The following is a 19,063-nucleotide window of genomic DNA, read 5'->3' on the forward strand; positions in this document are numbered from 1 at the left end:
GCAGCCACTGTTAGTTCCTCTCATTTTTTCAGATGAGACAGTTGAGGATTGAGTAATGCTTTTCCCAACATCCCAGTTGCTGAGGAGGTGGACCTGGCATTGAAACACTTCTGTCTGCCTCCAGGACCTTAGCCTTGACGAGGAAGAAGGAAATAAAAGGGGCCGAGTCATGGAGACAAAGGAGGTGCAGGGGAGAGGGGTGATGGCGGCCTTGGATGCCGTGGAGGCGCTGCGGGAGGGCCCGGCCTCCAGCAGTTCGCGGCGGCCCTCGGACATCATGCCTTCAGCGGGGAACATTACAGTTCAGGGAACTAAGCACACCTTGATCTTCTCTTCCCACTTGGGACTTAGTGTTTCTCTGGGTTTCTTAATAACTTCTAAGGCGTTTAGATAAAATTCAGGACACTAAGAAGTTAGAGCGGGACAGACCTGATGTTTGGTCCATGGTTTGGTCCTCCACACTCCTCTAATCGGGTGAAGTTTAAAAACAGGTGGGTCTTCCATGAAGCTTAACAGACTGTTGCAGAACCGGACGAGCGGGTGGAGTTTAGCGAGGGGCGATCTTGACTGAGTGAGGAGGAGGTCTGCCTGCCCTGAGTGAGTGACCTGGGGTCTCCCTCCTCCTCAGGACACCACTGGCCGGGCTTCCTGTTGCTCTGGACACCTTAGAGATCCTTTGGGTGCTGCGGTCCTGAGGACAGTGGGGAGGAACTAGTTGGTTATTTGATTCCATCTGCCCTCCCGCCCCCGCTCCCGTCTGGTGTGTTAGTGCTTGTTGGGGTCAGGAGACACCCCTGGAAACGAGTGTTGCCTGTTGCTTGGTGGATGCTCAGCGAGTGCTGGATGAGCAGTGTCTTACAGGGGCATGAGGAGATGGTGGTCATGGCACCCGACCTGCTCACTGGGCCTCAGGCGCCGTGCACTGGGTATTTCACATGCATTACCGCATCTGATCCCCACATGAGCCCTATTTTTGTGCCCATCGTAGGAAGGAGGGGTCCACAATTGAGAGACGTGCTTACTTCAGGTCCTATGGCTAACGGTGCACGTGGCAGGCCTGGGAGTCAGAGCCCGTCAGCCCACGTTCCCAATGGCTGTTCCCGGTCACTGTGGCAGATTAGCAGTGGCAGCTCTTGAGCCACTGAAGGACCAGCTATCAGGCCTGGCCTGTGACTTCCTAAACGTGGCCCCTCAGCTGTTTCGCCGGGCTGGGTCAGGCCTTTAAATAGCCTCTCAGTTCATCTGGGGTCAGGTTTGCAGGGGGCAGGCTGGCCGGCCTTGGGCAGCTGCCCAGAGGTGAGGAATCAGACCTCTCCCTCCTCTGGGCTGGGCCCTTGGCTGCTTGAGGAGCTTGGGCACGGCTCCTTGAGATCTGGTTTCACACTTCTGAGGTGGTGGGGTGTGCAAGGCAAGTTGAGATATTTCTGTTGCCTCATATACAGTGGGGGTGATACTGCCAGAAAATAGAGATGTATTTGAATCGTGGTTAGAAATCATCCTGTTCCATGCTGTATTCCCCTCCTGGACACCCTTGTCTGTCCCTGCCTGTCGGAAGTCTCTGAGTCACATGCCACCTCTGTTTCCCCCTCATGGCGTGATTCAGCCAACAAGTGTTATTGAACACTTCTGTGAGGCCCACAAGAGCAGAAGTGGAGCAGTCCTGCCCTGAGGATTTTGTGGTCTTGGGGAGGAGGACAGGCCAGTTCACCATTGCCTCACAGTGTGCACAGGGCTTCCTGGGAGCCCAAGTACCTGACTCAGCAGGCGGGACAAAGTGAATTTGCAAACACTTCTCAGAGGGGGCAACTCATGAAGGATCTTGAAGGCTGAATAAGAGTTGGTCGTGAAGCTGAAGGGGCAGCCTGTGCTGTAGGAGTACGGTGATACTGGTGAGTGCTGGTGGGTAGACCTGCTGGAACACTGAGTGAGAACAGTGGGGGCAATGGCCAGAGACAGAGAGTCAGGCCTTCTTCCTGCTTGAAACCCCTCTATGTGCCCTTGCTCACATTGTTGTTGGTGGTCTGGACCTCTCACCCACACAAGCCCCTTGAGAATGGGGTGCAGGCAGCTGAGGGCAGTGAAGAGAACGCAGGGCTGGAGCTCTCTGGCCCAAGTTCAAGACCGAGCTTCGCCCCTTTCTGGCTTTGCGACTTGGGCCTCGTTCCTTAATTTACCCAAGGCAGCCTCTTCATCTGTAGGAAGGGACTGTCCCTGCCTTCCTCTGGGGGCTGTTGTGAAGAGTGCGTGAGGCAGGGACAGGGAGCGCCTAGTGCAGAGCCAGCCACGCAGTGGACACGGTCTCCAGCAGAGAGAGGGCACCCAGGTGGATCCAGAGTCTTAATGACCAGACCCTTCCTGGCAGCCAGGCTTTGATCAGAGCCGTGTCCACTGACCGGAAGGCACGTGGTTTCCCCTCTGCCAGGAATCTTGGATTCTGGCCCATGCAGGGAAAATGAAGCTGTGGTGGGTGAGCAGGAGGTCCTGGCCCCACTCCCAGGAGTGGGGCAAGTCTTAGAAAACTCTGCCCACCGAGAGAAACAGACACATTCCCGTGTGTGCGTGTTCGCAGACTGTGAAGGCGCTTGGGGAGAATCAGTCCCCCCAAGATCCTGAGTGGTGTGGGAGGGCTCAGAGGAGAAAAGAAACCGAGAAGCCACTTAACAAGGGGGGAGCAGAGATGAGGCGATGGAGCTGACCTCCCTCATGGGTGCTGGGCTGCCTGGGACAGGGGTAAGAGTCCAGCCGGCCTCTCACTGTTGAGGGGGTCTGTGAGGGACCAGCTATCGCGTTCCACACCCAGCACATGCCTGACAAACAGTAGGCTTGTGGTACTTATTTGTGGGGTTCACCTTTGTTTGTGACTTAACTGTCATAAAGACTCCCCATTTCCAAGAAACTACGAAGAACTGTTGTTTTTCCAACAGTACGTGTGTAAAATGTTCAAATAGGAATTATGTATTAAACGAAAGCTTGTCCAGATAGCCATTTTTTTCCAGGACCCTCATCAGTGGAACGAATGGTGAATTGAGAAGACTAGACTCAGCCCTTGAACCCGGGCCAGACTCTTACCCTACCCCTTCCTCGTTAAAGAAACGGGGGCTCAGTGAGGCCCCACATGTCAGCAGAGTCCACTTCTCCCACCAGACGAGGTTATAAGTGTCAGACGCCTTAGCACTGTGCCCGGCAAACAGTAGACACTGAGAAAGTGTCACCTTCCCACGTTTAAATGTTTCCTTGATTCGTGGATTTTTTCATTCAGTAGAGAAAGTCCGTTTGGCCTCAGGGAAGAGGCAAAGGTGCTAAAAGTGGAGACAGAGCTTCCCCTGACAGCAGCCTTATCCCTAGACTGTTTGTTTGGGTCCAGGTGCCTGGAAGTGGTTTAGTCTTAGAATCTGGCATCATGAAGTGGGTGCCTTTATCTGATGGTTCTCATGTATGTTTCTGCTGACCAGGAGCTGAGAGAAGATAATATCATTTTAATTGAAACCAAGGCCATGCTGGAGGAACAGCTGACTGCTGCTCGGGCCCGGGGCGATAAAGTGCACGAGCTGGAGAAGGAGAACCTGCAGCTGAAATCGAAGCTTCACGACCTGGAATTGGTATTGCAAGCTGTTGTCACATTTCAAACAGATTGGGGCAGTTTCAGGTTTATGCTGTGCCCTCCTCTGATTTTCCAGCTACTGGCTTTGGTGCTGCTGCCACCACGGTGACTTGTTGACTGCAGAGAGTAGCTTGCTAGGCTCAGCGGGCTTGAGTGGGCCCCACTGAACACCCACAGACAGGACTTGATGCTGTATTGCTTTTCTATGAGGATGGACGTACATGTGTGACTTTTGCAAGGAGGGTCTTGGCTGGTGTCTGTGGTGTGGATTGAGCTGTGGTTAGTGAGTCTCTCTACAGCCTTTTCAAGGCGTGTTAGGCCTGCACGAGAACCACAAAGCTGCCCATCCCTATATTACTTGCTTTAAAGCCCTGTGTGGGACATCACTTTGTTCAGACAGCATTCAGTTAGAGACCTCGGGTCTCGCTTCATCACCTAGGTTGCTGGGTCAAGGTGTGTTTTAGTGGCTGAGACTCTCACAGCTGGGCCCTTTATTGGGGTCACTTCTATGCGGCTGTGCTTTTTTCTTTTTTGGCAGTGAGCAGGTACATGGAGTCCCTTCATCCTCAGGGAAGGAGGTTGGTTGCATGGGGGCCAGGGCCTGTCCAGGAGGTGCCCCCGGCTGCCTCCTCACTCCTTCCCTCTTCCTGCACTAGGACCGGGACACGGATAAGAAGCGAATTGAGGAGCTGATGGAAGAAAACATGGTCCTCGAGATTGCACAGAAGCAGAGCATGAATGAGTCCGCCCACCTCGGCTGGGAGCTGGAGCAGCTGTCCAAGAATGCAGACCTGTCAGACGGTAGGTAGCGCCTGGTGCCTGGGAGCCAGCCTGACTGCGGCTGCTTCCTCATCCCAAGAGCTGAGCCCTTGGCTCTCAACCTTCCGTGTCAGCCCATCCATTCACCCCAAGTAAATATGGTTTCCTTCCAGTGCCATTTGGAACCGTTTCATTGCATTTCTCCCCAGGGAGAACATGAGGGGTCTGGCAGCCTTGATGTCAGGACATAAAATACAAATTCACTGTTGCCAGGTTTCTCAGTTCCCATATGGACAGTCCCAGGAGCTTCCAAGTTACAGCACGCTGACACCCGGAGGACATCATAGGCCTGTCTATGGATGGTTGAAAGCTCTGGATGGCAGGAGATGTCCCCAGTGGTCACTAATCCCCACTATAAATGTACCCTGCACATGATTTCCTCCATTCATTTGCATAATTGGGCAAGATGGATGCAGTCTGTTCTCTCTCTCCCCGGGTGGGGGCTGCTAAATGGCTGCTTCTCTCAGGCCTCTTCCTCTCCCTCCTCTGCTTGCACCGCTGCCCCTGCCCAGCACCGGGGCCGAGGTATCGGCCGGGGGAAGGTGGGTGGGGCAGCAGCCGGCATTGCAGCAGGAAGCTTCAGCGCCCGGCAAACAATAGGCCAGTTCCTGTGTTCAGAAATAGCACATATGCACCTGACAGTATAAGTTACTGTTTACTTAGAGCTTTACAGAGTGAGGTCAAGCTTTGGGCTGGTTTGGGGTGGCTTTTTCAGTTCTGAGAAACATCCCCCCAAATGATGGAAAGATTGTTAAAAGCAGCTGGAAATTTCTTGTCTTTGAGGGGTCCCATCAGTTCTGAATCTAAACTCAGTTCATTAAACTGTTACTCTGTGTGAGAAGTTAGTTGTGTCTGTGTTTTGGTGCCCAGACGGTGTGCTGGGGCCCAAGGACGCTGGAAGGTGGGACCACGCCGTTCCCAGCTCCAGAAGCTCGGGTCCACCGGAGAGGACCACTGCCCCCTGGCGGAGCGGAGAAGTGGTGCAGGCTGCCTGGAACAGTCTCAGACCAAATGTGTTTCCGTTAGAGACCAGGGTGGCTGGTGGGGTCAGAAAGCCTCACGGGTTCAGACTATTCGGTGTAGTTGGTGAGCCCTTTCAGGTCAGTGACTGTGATTTATTCTTGGTGTTCCCAACTCCTAGTGCTTCGCTAGTTGTTAATGAGCATTGGTTTGAATGATGGCATAATGCAAGCAAAATGTAAATGTACTTTTGCACGTTTGGTTGGTGGCTTCTTGAGTCAGAAAGACCTGACTTAAAGTCCTGGCTCCCCCACTAGTCAGCTAGGTGACCTCTTTTAAACCTCAGTTTCTTTATCTGCAATATGGGGGTGATGAAGCCACCTCACAGGATTGCTGTAGATATCCAGTGAGAGGAGACAGAGAAACATTACGCCGTGCCGGCCCACGGGGCACCAATAAAGGACGGCTGTTTTTATTGCCCTCCTCTGACTAAAACATATCCCATTACTCTGGTTGCTTGGGTGCTAATGAGCATAGCACTCAGTAAAGGACCATTGGCTGTTTTTGTAATAAACTGTTGTGTCATCGTAATAGTCTTTGAGGCACTGGCTTTTGCGGAAGAGGAAGCGAGGCTTGTAATCAATTCCATTGTTTAACTTGGAGAGCCTTCAAAATTATTCTCCATGAATACAGAGTTTCAGTTTGGGATGATGAAAAATTCTGGAGGTGGATGGTGGTGATGATTGTAGAACAACGTGAATGTATCTCATCCCACAAAACCACACTTAAAAATAGTTAAAATGGTAAATGTATATTTCACCACAATAAAAAGAAGGTTCTTTTTTTCATTGATGCTGCAGAAGTACTGTCTGAATGATCACAGGGTCTGCATTGTGGAGTTTTAGTTTAGGTTAGTTTCATTTGTAGCATAGTCGGGACGAAGCCCTCCGTGTGTCTTCATATGTTTAGAGCACGTGTGTTTATATGTGTGTCAGTGCTGGGACTGGGTCGGCGCCACGGACGCGCCGTCCATCTCCACTGCTGCGCTGCCCATTGTTGCTTGGGGTCTTTAGGACGTTCTGTGCTGCTGTCCTTGGTGGATGATGAGAATTCGGAGGGAGATGCAGTCTCCTTTTAGTCCTTATGATCACCCAGAGTCTGAACACACGTGTTATTTCCAGCTTGTTGTGCCTGCTCTGAAAGCCATCCCCTGTACGTACCTCCAGCCCCTGGGGTGACGAATAAGGAACAGCAGCCATGTTAGCAATACAGTGTGATGAGGCTCCCAGAGCTGAATATGTGGTACTGATGGGACGGGTGGGGGAGCAAACAACCCTGACCCCTTCTTTTGAGGGCTTTCACCTGTGTTGTTTTTTTGCTCCTGAAAAAGCCCTGTGATGTACCTAAAGTCCCGCACCTGCTCGTGGCAGGATGGGGCCAAGAACTCCTATTCCTGACTCTCAGGTCTGTGCTCCCTTCTCTATTTGCATTCAGGCTGTTTAAAAGCATAGTAATATACTTTGCCTTTTTCTACCTTTTGTTTATGTTTTCAGCTCGCTTAGAATTTTTAAAGTGATTCACGTATTATCTCATTTTTTTCCAATATACTTGTGAAATTACAAAGTGAAATCTGTGTCCAAAGGACCTTATCCAGGGATGGCAAGTACTGGGCATACGGACCCACACAGCCTTTACCACCCCTGGCAGACATAACTAGTCGATTTTGGTGCCTACCCCTCCCCAGCTGAGCCACGCAGAATCCCACTGCTCTCACAGCTGGCCCAGAAAATGTCATCTGTTTGCCATCTCTGTTAAGTCTCTAAAATCCTTGATTTGTACAGTTAGGTTAGCAGCTTGGTAAAAAGCGGTTCCAGCAGTTACAGTATTTTTTGCCTCAGCCTCTCCACCATGAGCTGCTTTCTTCTTAAGCTCTGGGTGGCTCCTCTAACAGACCCCAGCTGAGCCAGCAGAGGGGCCATAACTGCCTGAGGGACCCTTGGACATGGATAGCAACAGCACCCCATGAATTCGGGGGGCACCCAGCTGACCCGTGGGAGCCCCTCCCAGGCCCGTCAAACCTAGGGTGCAGGCGCTGGTGCCCCCATCTCAAGGCTGGGGGGCAAAGAGTGGGAGCGGAGGTTCCTGGAACCCGGGCTCTGACCCGACTTTGTGCTTCAGCCTCCAGGAAATCATTCGTGTTTGAGCTGAATGAATGCGCCTCCAGCCGCATCCTGAAGCTGGAGAAGGAGAACCAGAGCCTCCAGAGCACCATCCAGGGGCTGCGGGATGCGTCCCTGGCGCTGGAGGAGAGCAGCCTCAAGTGCGGGGAGCTGGAGAAGGAGAACCAACAGCTCAGCAAGAAGGTAACTCTGGCCGGGGCTGGAGGTTTCCTCTCCCCCAGCCCTGGTCTGCAGTATATAGGCAGGTAGGTCGCCAGGCAGAGCATTCAGATGTCGGTGAGGATGCACAGCTGGGAGAAATGCAGAATCCAGTGCAGCCATAGTTGTAAAGAGGAGCAAGGGTAATCGTTGGGAAGAGTCAAGAGGCAGCATGGCATGTCCCTACAGCACTGCCTGAGGGTGTGACCCAGACACGGTTGGCCTCTGTGTGCCTTGTTGTCTTCATCTGTGAAATGCAGTTAATGGGGAACCCACCTAACAGGTGTTGTGAGAATTATATGAGTCGGTGTGTGTAAAGAGTCTGGCACGTAGGAAGTGCTTAATGCGAAGAGAGCAGTGCACTGTTCAAAGGCACGGGATGGGGCATGAGGAGAGGAAGTGATCATGTAAGACGTACACACTTATATGTGTGTGACCGTTGATGGACCATCTTAGGGCATCAGTGGTAAAACAAGATCAGTGCCCTCTCCTTGCTCTTGGTTTACAGGACGGGGGAGAAGAGGTGGCTGAACTGGATTTGCCTCTCAGGACAACTGCTGGGTCTTCCCAGTAGCCAGGGGAACTCAGACATCTGGGCAAACAGACAGAGCTCACGGTCTTTGTGCTACAGTTACGAGGACGCCCATTCACACGGGGATGCAGGCTCAGGTGCAGGAAGGGCCAGCGAGAGGCTGGAGATTGCCTCCACGTCTTGGTCATTCCGGGTCAGAGGGCATCAGTACACCTCGCCTACACTGCGTACAGCAGTTGCATTGTGGGCTCTGAACACAGCAGATTCCAACCGAGGGAGAGGACAGAGCACTCTTGCTAGCTGCCCACCCTGCAGGACTGGCGCTTTGGGGCGTCTGGGTGTCTGTCCCCACCTGCCCATGTGTCCTGCCAGTGTCGTTTTCCTGGGGCTGCACTGGCTGTGGGAGGAACATGAGGTGCAGGCAGCAGACTGGGTTCCACTGGTCCTGGCTCTGCTGGTACCTTCTCTCCGGGTGAGGCGTGGGACAGCCCCCTCCTTCTGTGAAGTGGTCTCTCCAGTCCCCTCCTGGGACCTCCCGGGTTCGGTTACTCACTCTTCCATGCCTTTGAAGCATTGTGTGCCCTGCAGCATGTTAGCTGCCAAATAGTTTGACCTCTCTTTGTAGGACAATGGAAAAGCCTTCTCTCTCATGCTGTGTCTCTTGATGCAGGGCAGCATGGGGAAGGTGACTAGACAGTTCAGGTTTTTAGATTGATGTGGGCCTGGCATAGGAAATGTCTATAAATGGCAGTCTGACCTCGGGCAAGATTAAAAAGAATCGACTTTTAGAAAGATGAGAACCTCCAACTCCATGGGTCCTCACGGCTCTGCCACAGAAAGCCTGCAGAGTAATCTCGCTGGCCCAGCTCCCGGAAGGCTTCAGAGATGACCGCTCACGTCTTTCCCGCCTCGTGGTCCACTCGGGCCCCTCCTCTGCACAAACAGGATCAGCAGGGGGTGCTGCCTGCCCGGTGTTGCTCCTTAGCCCCTTGCCTCAGGTCCCAACGTCCTGCTTCCTCTCTGGACTGGTTCCCTGGGGGGGACACCAGCCCTCTCCTGCTGCAGCCCTTGGCACAAGTCCCTGGTAGAAGGGAGGTGGCACAGTTCCCAGACCAGAGCTGTCCTGTGTCTAGTGCCAGGAGCCCTGGGAAGGCACCCCTTCTGCCCACTGGAGCGTCTCTTCTCCCCGTCATGCTCAGCCTGCCCGTGGCCTGGCTGGGTCTGTCCTGGCCCAGCACAGGTGGTTTTGCTTTCTCCCCCAGAGCCTGGCATGTAACAGGTGCTCCCTAACATTCGATGGGTGAAGACCTCAGCACTAGCAGGAGGGGTCACACTCTGGGCCCCTTTGACCCTAACCCAGCTCAGCTCGTTCTGAATTTCTTTTCTCCAGCCTCAGCAATCCCACTCCCCTCCTCTCCTCCCCATATGGTGTGTCTGGGCCACCAGCTGACATTTCTCAGTCCAATGGTGAACCCCTAGGCCCAGCTGAGCCCACAGGGGACCAGCCCCAACACTGACTTCCTGGAGCAAGGACAGGCACAGTTTTGGAACAAGTCCAGACAGCACAGCCACTCTGGGAGGTGTCTGAGAAGGAGGGATGAGGGTCAGCCAGGACACGTCAGCCTGGAGGCCCAGATCCCCTGGTGTCATGTTGGTCTCCTACCTCACCCCAAGCGCAGCCCAGGCTGTAAGCTTGCTTAGGTGTGAAATGTCTGGAAACCATAGTTCCCCAAAGTTAGTATCCTTTCCTCTAACTCACGAAACTTCCATGGACCTTAGAGAAGCTGCCTTTCTCCTGTGTCTTTAACTTCGTGTTGATATCATAGGAGTTCATTCCTTGAGCCAAGAAGAAAAGAATCTATTTTTAGAGAAGGAGGGGCAGCTCTTCTGGGGCCTTTCAGGAGAAAGCAAGAGCAGTCCAGGGGCTGAGAGGCAGGTCCCTGGCACGCATGTGCTGTGGGAACCCAGAGGTGCCCCATGTGAGCCCGCAGCCTGAGCCAGGTGCTTTGGAGAGGACGGCAAACCCTCTCAGGGCCGGAAGGCCTGCAGCCAGCTCACATCTCAGCCCAGCAAGCTTGCCCAGCAGCACTGAGGTCCTTCAGAGGTGGACAGGAGTAGGGGCTTCAGTTCCACAGCAAAAGGAACCAGAAAAGGAGAAAGATGGGGGTGGGGGACATCCAGCAGTGGTGGGTGGGATGAGGAAATCACATCTTCAGACTAGAAGCAACAACAATCAGAAATGCGAAGGTTGGAATAAGATTCCTTTCTCTGGGAGAGAAGGGGCAGCAAGGGTAGAGTATTAACAGTGGGGGACACACTGCAGGCCCCTAACCATGAGTGAGAGCAGGACTGGGGATCGGCCCACGGGTGTGCGTCCCAGCTCTGCTTCATCCTCACTGTAAGGCCTCAGGCAAATCGTGGAGCCCCTCTGGGCCCTGTGTCCTATGTGATGGTCAATAATGACAACCGCTTACTGCCTTTACACCTCATGACCACTCTCTCAGGTGCAGGCCCATCGTCAGAGGAGGTTCCTGCTGAGTCCCAGGCCTTGTGCTAGGAAGGCGGGCAGAGATGAGGAAGGATAAGATGTTCTCGCTTTTGAGAAAGACTCAGACACGTGGCGCGTTATAGCGCGTTTTCCTGTCCGCCCTGGCTGGGTGAGGCTCACCCGTCCTGGGGTCCCCGGGTTGGGGCAGGGGGCTTGATGTGCTGGCAGTGTGATGTGGGAACACAAGTGTGAGCCCCACTGGGCCCGGCTCTCCCCACAGGTGGGGGAAGAAGCTTGGCCGGCTGCTTCCTCCCCAGGAGGTTGGAGACAGTGCACGGACCTGTAAGTCAGGAAGGCAGGGCGGCCCTCACCCGAGGAGAAGCAGGCAGAGTCGGCTTTAGGGCAGCATCCTTCCAGGAGCTTTGTAAAGCTATCCGTGCAAGACCTCCCCCTGGCAGGTTGGATTAGAGCAGGCTCTCATCCTGGCTGCTTATTGGGATCACTGGGCATCTCTGGGTTCTACCCCTGAGGTTCTGCCTGGTGCCCGGGGTCTGGGATCTTTCAAAGCTTTGAGAACCATCTGATCTTTGAGATACATCTTTTTGGAGGAGTCATCCCGTACCAGCACATGAGGATCACTTAGGACCACGTCAAAACGCAGACAACTAGGTCAGAAACTCTGGAGCGGGAGTGGGTGGGCCCAGCATCCTCCCAGGGAGGGTCAGCTAGCCTTGCCGCACCTGCTGCCTGCTAGACGTGCTGAGCACGTCACGCTGACAAAAGCTCGTGACCGTGCACACTGCTGGCCCCATGTCAGTTATGGAAACGTGCTCGTGGTCTCATTGTTAGTAGCAAGGGACCAGACTCTGAACTCTGGACCAGAGTCATGCCTCTGTCCCAACTCCTGTCCCCCAGGCTAAGGAGTTTGGTGTCGGCAGAAAGGACAGCAGCAGCCTTGAAGCCCTCGTGATGCAGACAGCAGCACAGGCATCACCTGGGAGCCGAACCTCAGGCCCTGCCCTGGACCTCCTGAGTCAGACTCTGTCTACCACGTTATTCAATTGTTAGCCACAATAAAATGTGAGAAGCACTGAGCTCGGGAGTTCATGTTTTAGGAAGGTTGGGCACTGGTGGATCCCAGCAGAAGAGCTTGGTGTCAGGGAGGCAATTGGGGCAGTCATCCAGGCAAGACAGAGTGCGGTCCAGCCTGGGGCAGGCAGTGGGGATGGGGGCGCGGCATGGGTAGAGAAGACAGGACTTGGTGACAGATTTACTTGGAGGGTGAAAGAGGAAGGAGAGACGTGTGAGAAGACCACTCTGAGCAGCTGGGTGAATAGGAGTGTCACCAACCAAGTGAAGTCCCCAGAGGGCGTCCAGGGGCTCTAGAGCATGTGGTCTGACCTTCAGGAAAGTGCACAAAGCCTGAGATGGAAGTGAGGGACCTGGGGGCAGTTGAGCACATGGGGCTGAGAGTGAGGACAGGTGGGCTTGGAGGGAGGCTTGACCAGTGGGTGCCCGTGACCTTCCTCCCTCCCAGGGGCTGAAAGTGCAAGTCATGGGTTAACAGTTGGTCAGGGTTTGGAGAGAGGTCACTACAGAGCAGCCAGGATGTTTTTCCTTGAGAAAAGGCCTATTAAAATATTTTGCGGGGCTGACAGGTTTTTGGTTTGTTTTAAAGTTCACTTTGTGCAACTGACTTTTGCACGGGCTGCTCTTGGGCTTTGCAGATTGAAAAGCTACAGACCCAGCTGGAGAGAGAGAAGCAGAGCAACCAGGATTTGGAGACCCTCAGTGAGGAGCTGATCAAAGAGAAAGAACAGCTACAGAGTGACATGGAGACCCTGAAGGCTGACAGAGCCAGGCAGGTAGGTTCTCCAGAACGAAGGCCTCTCCTGGAAGAGAGAGAGTCTAGAGTTATAGCCATTTCCGGTAATTTATCGGTGATACATGGGTTACTAGTTAGCTTAGCTGCAGCTCAAACCAGCAGTTCTCACCTGGCAGTGGAGAAAGGGCAGGAGTTGGATTTTGCCTCCCAGGGGACACTGGCAGTGCCTGAAGACGTTTTTGATTGTCATGATTTGGGGGAGGAGAGAGGAGATGCTCCAGGCATGTGGTGGGTGGAGGCCAGGGATGCTACTCAACATCCTGCAGTGTACAGGAAAGCCCCACACAACAAAGAATGTTCCAGCTCCAAATGTCCATAGTGTCACACTGAGAACCCTGGCAAACCTCTGGGGTTTATTTGCCTCCTACTATAAGAAGTCCTGGGCAGACAATCCAGTACTGGTACAGTGGACCAGGAGCCAGGCCTGTCTTCCTGCTCTGCCAGCCTTAGCAGTGGCCGCTGCATAGCCTCAAGGAATGGGCAGGAAGAAGGTGGAGGGCAAAGGGGTAGAGGGGAGCCCTCCCCAGGACCCTCTGTCAACATCTCGTTGGCCAGACTCGACACATGATTACCCCTAGCTGCAAGGGAGGCTGAGTATCAAGTATTTGAGTTTTTCAGCCTCTGAAGTAGAGCAAAAAAAGGAGGTTGGGATGGTGCTGCAGATGGTGAAAAGACAGGCAGGGCCCCTGCCCAGATATGGCTTACAGTCTAGAAGGCAGAATGACAGGTGACAAGCAGGGTAACTTCAGGCTTGTGCTATTGAGGGAATAAACGTGGTACCCAGGGAGAGAATCCTACTGGGTGCTGGGTGCTTTAGAGCTGTGGTGCAAGGCTTCTCTGAGGAGCTGACGCTCACACTGAGCCCTGAGGGATGAGAAGGAGCCAGTGATGCTGAAGGCCGGGGCGTGGACGGTGGTGAGTCTTCAAGGCCGAGGGAGTCTGCAGGGAGAGAGTGGCGTAGGGGGAGGCCACAGAGGTGGGCTGCTGGTCGTGGGGGTCCTGCCGGCAGGATAAAAAGTACCAAGGGACATCACTTTCATCGTTTTAAGGAAAAGGGAGAGATGTGGTTTACGTTCCTAAATCGTCCTGGCTGCTGTGAATGTGTTTTGACTTGAACTAAGTAATAACCCCATGCCCTTCACCTGTGTCTGCATCGGGCCTCTGGGAAACGTTCAGATGGCTTTCGGGTACACTGTGGGATGGTCTTTCGAGGCCTACACTTCAGTCCCCCAGTTTGGACCCAAATCGCCGAAATACATTCCTGCAGCAGTCCGTGACATTCCTGTTGCTTTCCCGCAGATCAAAGATCTTGAACAAGAAAAGGATCATCTCAACCAAACGGTGTGGTCGCTGCGGGAGAGGTCGCAGGTCAGCAGCGAGGCCCGCGTGAGAGACGTCGAGAAGGAGAACAAGGTCCTCCACCAGACGGTGACGGAGACCAGCAGCAAGCTCTGCAGGCTGGAGTTCGAGAAGCAGCAGCTGCACAGGGACCTGGAGCAGGTGAAGGAGAAGGCGGAGCGGGCGGAGGAGCTGGAGAGGGAGCTGCGCCGGCTGGAGAAGGAGCACGAGCAGCTGGCCGGGAAGGTGAGCTCCCTGAAGACGGCCGCCGAGAAGGTCGACGCCCTGGAGCGCGAGAGCCGGGGCCTGGCGCTGGAGAACCGGAAGCTGCGGAAGTCTCTGGACACCCTGCAGAACGTGTCCGTGCAGCTCGAGGGTCTGGAGCGGGACAACAGGCAGCTGGACGAGGAGAACCTGGAGCTGCGCAGGATGGTGGAGACCATGCGCTTCACCGGCACCAAGATGGCTCAGATCGAGCGGGAGAACCAGGAGCTGGAGCGGGAGAAGGAGGAGCTGAAGAGAAACGTGGAGCTGCTGAAGGCCCTGAGCAAGAAGTCGGAGCGCCTGGAGCTCAGCTACCAGAGCGTGAGCGCTGAGAACCTGCGGCTGCAGCAGACCCTGGAGAGCAGCGGCCAGAAGGCGCAGGCCCTCGAGCGAGAGCTCGGGGAGCTGGAGGCGGAAAACCAGGCCCTGCAGCGGGACCTGGAGGCCCTGCGGCTCTCCAACAAGCAGCTGGAGAGGTCCGAGAAGGACAGGAAGGCCCTGGAGCAGGAGGTGGCCCAGCTGGAGAAAGACAAGAAGCTGCTGGAGAAGGAGGCGAAGCGGCTGTGGCAGCAGGTGGAGCTCAAGGACGCTGTCCTGGACGACAGCTCCGCGAAGCTGTCCGCCGCCGAGAGGGAGAGCCGCGCCCTGGACAAGGAGCTGGCCCGCTGCAGGGATGCGGCCAGCAAGCTGAAGGAGCTGGAGAGGGACAACAGGGACCTCACCAAGCAAGTCACCATGCACACGAGGACGCTGACGACCCTGAGAGAGGTGAGCTGAGTACGGGCAGCGTCTCCACGGGGGAGTGGCGGGTTGGCGTGCTTGCCCAGAGCAGCACGGGCGCTGCATGCTGCGTGCTTCCAGAATAGAATGGCCTGTGTGTGTCCGCCCTGAGTGTTTTCCTGATGGTAAACAGAATGATGACTGAAGGTAGGAAGAACCAAGTGAAAATCACCTATTGTAGTCTCACTGCCCAGAGATAACCACTCCTGATGGTTTGGCTTGTTTTATTCCATTATTTCCCTGTGCATGTGTATACACGTGCTTGATATCCTAAATTCTACACCCTAATTCTATTCTTTTTTTTTTTTTTTTCTTTTTACTTATCATGCCTTCTCATTACATTAAGTACGTTTCAAAGCCACGATTTCTAATGGCTGCAAGGTATTTAATCCTATAGATTTACTTCGGTAATTTTTTGAATACTTAGGTTGTTTCCAATTTTTTCCATTATTTTAAATACTGTTAGACGTTCTTGTACACATACACCTTCATGAATATATCTTTTTCCATAGGATATGTTCCCAGAAGTGGAATTACAAGATCAAAGGGTGTGAACAGTTTAGTTTCTTGCTAAATGTTTTGTCCTACTTTTCCCTGGCACTCTTTGCATGCGTCGTCTGGGCATTCATTCAGTATGTTAGGGTGAAGCACAGCTCTAGTGAACAACTGCAGCATCTGTGTGGCCCAGCACTGAAGTTGAGTCTCACACATGTGGGAGTTCAGTGTGGCTGTTCACGAGTGGCCTTAAGCGCAATGATTCAGGTACTTGGCTTCTTCTATCCTGTGGCTCGGCCATCCCATAGTGGAGTCCTCTTCTGGCTCCTCTGCGTGTGGTGGGTAGACGAGGAAGAGAGTGAACAAGAAGGACCATGCTTCGCGGAGCAGAACTCGGTCACACAGCTGCACCCAGCTGCAAGGGAGGCTGGGAAGTCTGTTCCAGCTTGTGTGCCAAGGAAGATAAGGAAATAGATTTGGTGAACACTGAGAGGTCTCCATGTTCAAAAAAGATTCCTATCAGTGCAGGCAGGTCAGTTTGCTGTTGGGGGGAGAGAAAACACAAATACGATCCATAATCCCTGCCTCTGTAAGCACAGGTCATGCATAGGTTAAGGGTAGGTTATGCCACAGTAAGAGATGACCCCAGGATCACAGCAGCTGACCACGTCAAAGGCTTACTTCTTACCAGGGTCCACGTGACTCGCCAGGGAGCGTGTCCTGTGTGCTGTGACTCAGGAGTCCAGGCTGCTTGGACTTGATCTTATGGCTTTACCATCTCAACACAAGGTCTGGGTGGTTGCTGTGGCAGGGGAAGGCAGCTCAGGGTCACACCAGCTATAGCCAGGAGGTGACCCACATCACTTCCACCCACCGCCTATTGGCCAGAATGGGTCACCTGGCTTCCCCTAACTGCACGGTGTCTGGGACATTTGCGGGGAGTGGACAGAATGTTTGGCAAGCACCACTCTCTGTCACACTGCCATCCCAGGCCTTAGAATTTGGTAGGGGTAGGCATGTACATGAATAGCTGTGACACCAGACAGAAAGTGGTCACTACCTGGAGGGCTACAGAGGTATGGAAGTCAGGTGGACTAGAGTATGTGAACCGCCTACATGAGATCAACACACACTTTTGTGAAAAATAAATCAAACCAGGGTTTAAAATAAAATCTTTCTTCTCTTTCTACTTTTTTCTGTCTGTTGGAAATTCTCTGCAGTGATCATTTAATTACATTACTCCATAAAAAAGGCAATTGTGTTATCAGAAATCAAACCCGCTGCTCAAAGGTCAACATAAATGGTATTTTAAACGTGTTTAGACGGTTTGGAGCACATTAGATCCATCCTGACGCAACGCCAGGGGGCTGGAAGAGTACGTTCATCCCTCTCCTTTGGAAGACGCTCCGTCCCCGGGGCTCACCCGTCCCCTTTGAACCCCCTGCTCAGCCCTCACAACACCTGAGTCAGCCGTGACGTGAGAAGACAGCTGCTCAGCCTTGAGGAGGCTCTGCGCCCGGCCCTCCCTGCTGTTTCTGCAGGGCTCCCATCCCATACGCGTCCTCTCACTGTCCCTGCAGGACCTGGTGCTGGAAAAGCTAAAGAGCCAGCAGCTGACCAGCGAGCTGGACAAACTGAGCCAGGAGCTGGAGAAGGTCGGCCTCCACAAGGAGCTGCTGCTGCAGGATGATAACAGCCATGACGACACGTGAGACCTCCCTGCCCTGTGTGGTCTGCAGGCTTCCACAGCCCACACCCCGTGTCCCGCGTGCTCCACACCCTCGGCTCAGAGCTCCGTGTGCTCCTCACAGCTGAGGGCCTGTTCCTTATATTCCAGGTCGTCTTCCTAGAGGTCCCCAGGGAGGAGTGGAAGGAGATTCTCTTGTCCAATAAAAAGGCTTCTTTTTTTTTTTTTTAAAGATTTTATTTATTTAATTTTTCCCCCCAAAGCCCCAGTAGATAGTTGTATGTCATAGCTGCACATCCTTCCAGTTGCTGTATGTGGGACTCAGCCTCAGGATGGATGGAGAAGTGGTGCCTCGATGCGCACCCGGGATCCGAACCCAGGTCACCAGCATTGCAGCGCGCGCACTTAACCACCAAGCCACAGGACCGGCCCAAAAAGGCTTCTTTTTATTTTTTTAATAGACTTTATTTTTTAGAGTAGTTTTAGGTTCACAGCAAAATTGGGGGGAAGGTGCAGAGAGTTCCCCCTCTGCATGCATGGCCTCCCCACTATCAACATCCCCCACCAGAGTGGTACATTTGTTACAATCTGTGAACCTACATTGACACATCATCAGCACCTAAAAGCCATGGTTTACATTAGGCTTCACTCTTGGTGGTGCGCATTCTGTGGGTTTGAACAAATGTATAATGACAGGGATCCACCGTTATAGTATCATATAGAATATTGTCACTGCCCTAAAAACCCTCTGTTCCACCTGTTTATCCCTCCCTTTCTCCCTCACCCCAGCCCTTTAAATTTTTTTTAATTTATTGCGGCCTTTGCCTGCAATGCTTTCTTAACTGATCTCATTTTTCAAGGAAATTCAATGTCTTGGACTTTGTTGGACTCGTATCCGACAAGATCCACATGCCAGATGACATGACACCTTTGTGGTGGTGAAAAGGCCACAGGGACTTACCGCCTAGCCTACCACTGTGACCTTGGGAAGATGGCTTAACCTTGCTGAGACTCAGTTTCCCCATCTGTAGAAGGGCCATAATATAATAACTCCCTGAGGTGATGGCTGTAAAACTGCAGCAGTGATGGTTCATTTGAAGGTGTCACAGGTGTATGTACATGGAGACTCTCGAGAAGGGCTCTGGTTGATGGTATCAGCTCCTAGAGCTGTTCTGGGCCGATTACTGCAGGGTGATGAAGGAAACCGGCTTTATGGACGAGGGAGGTGTTGGCAGCTGGGACATGGGGAGCTTGTGGGTGGGAGCGGCAGATAAATGATACTATTGTATCTTTGTATTTTTCAGAAAATACAAGATTTTGGAGGGCAGAAATGAATCAGCATTAAAAACAACACTAGCCGTGAAAGAAGAAAAGATTGTGTTCTTAGAAGCGCAGGTGGAAGAGAAAACCAACCTGAATCACCAGTTACAGAACGAGCTCCAAGTGGTAAGAGCTGGCCCCTTAGGGACAGGCTTTGGGTCCCAGCTGCGAGGTCCCTGCCTTGCCTTCCCGGCCCCTCACCTGGGTAGCAGTGGGGGACCTGGATGCCTGTTTCCTGGAGCAGTTGTGGATAAGCCACAGGGTGCTGAGGGAGCTACCGTCAGAATCATACGCGTCAGGGCTGGACAGAACCAGAGTGTGAATCAGAGGCTTGGGGGGCAAGGAGGCAGCAGCTCAGAGCGGCACCGAGCGTGCTGGGCAGCATCTGGGAACAGTGCTGAGAGCCCCGCGTGAAACTGTGAGCACTGGGCACCAAACAGAGGCCTGCAGAGTCTCATGGGCACCCTCAGGGACAGACACACGTGCACAGGGGCTTGTAAGGATGTGCACATCTGC

At 53.4% G+C, this 19,063-nt stretch overlaps 1 protein-coding gene across 3 annotated transcripts in view; it reads left to right on the top strand.

The window, feature by feature from the left end:
- CCDC88C (coiled-coil and HOOK domain protein 88C) overlaps nt 1-19,063 on the top strand; it is a 128,448-nt gene that overhangs the window by 77,241 nt on the left and 32,144 nt on the right. For all 3 annotated transcript variants that reach the window (XM_004434203.3, XM_087448045.1, XM_087448046.1), the window contains 7 exons: nt 3,453-3,599; nt 4,258-4,402; nt 7,559-7,743; nt 12,506-12,643; nt 13,963-15,033; nt 17,121-17,248; nt 18,532-18,673. In XM_004434203.3, the coding sequence (XP_004434260.2) occupies nt 3,453-3,599; nt 4,258-4,402; nt 7,559-7,743; nt 12,506-12,643; nt 13,963-15,033; nt 17,121-17,248; nt 18,532-18,673 (1,956 nt within the window). The remainder of the gene's footprint in view (nt 1-3,452; nt 3,600-4,257; nt 4,403-7,558; nt 7,744-12,505; nt 12,644-13,962; nt 15,034-17,120; nt 17,249-18,531; nt 18,674-19,063) is intronic.

Source organism: Ceratotherium simum, chromosome 24, assembly GCF_057802395.1.
Source record: "Ceratotherium simum simum isolate JZ-2026a chromosome 24, ASM5780239v1, whole genome shotgun sequence".
Taxonomy (NCBI): Eukaryota; Metazoa; Chordata; class Mammalia; order Perissodactyla; family Rhinocerotidae; genus Ceratotherium; species Ceratotherium simum.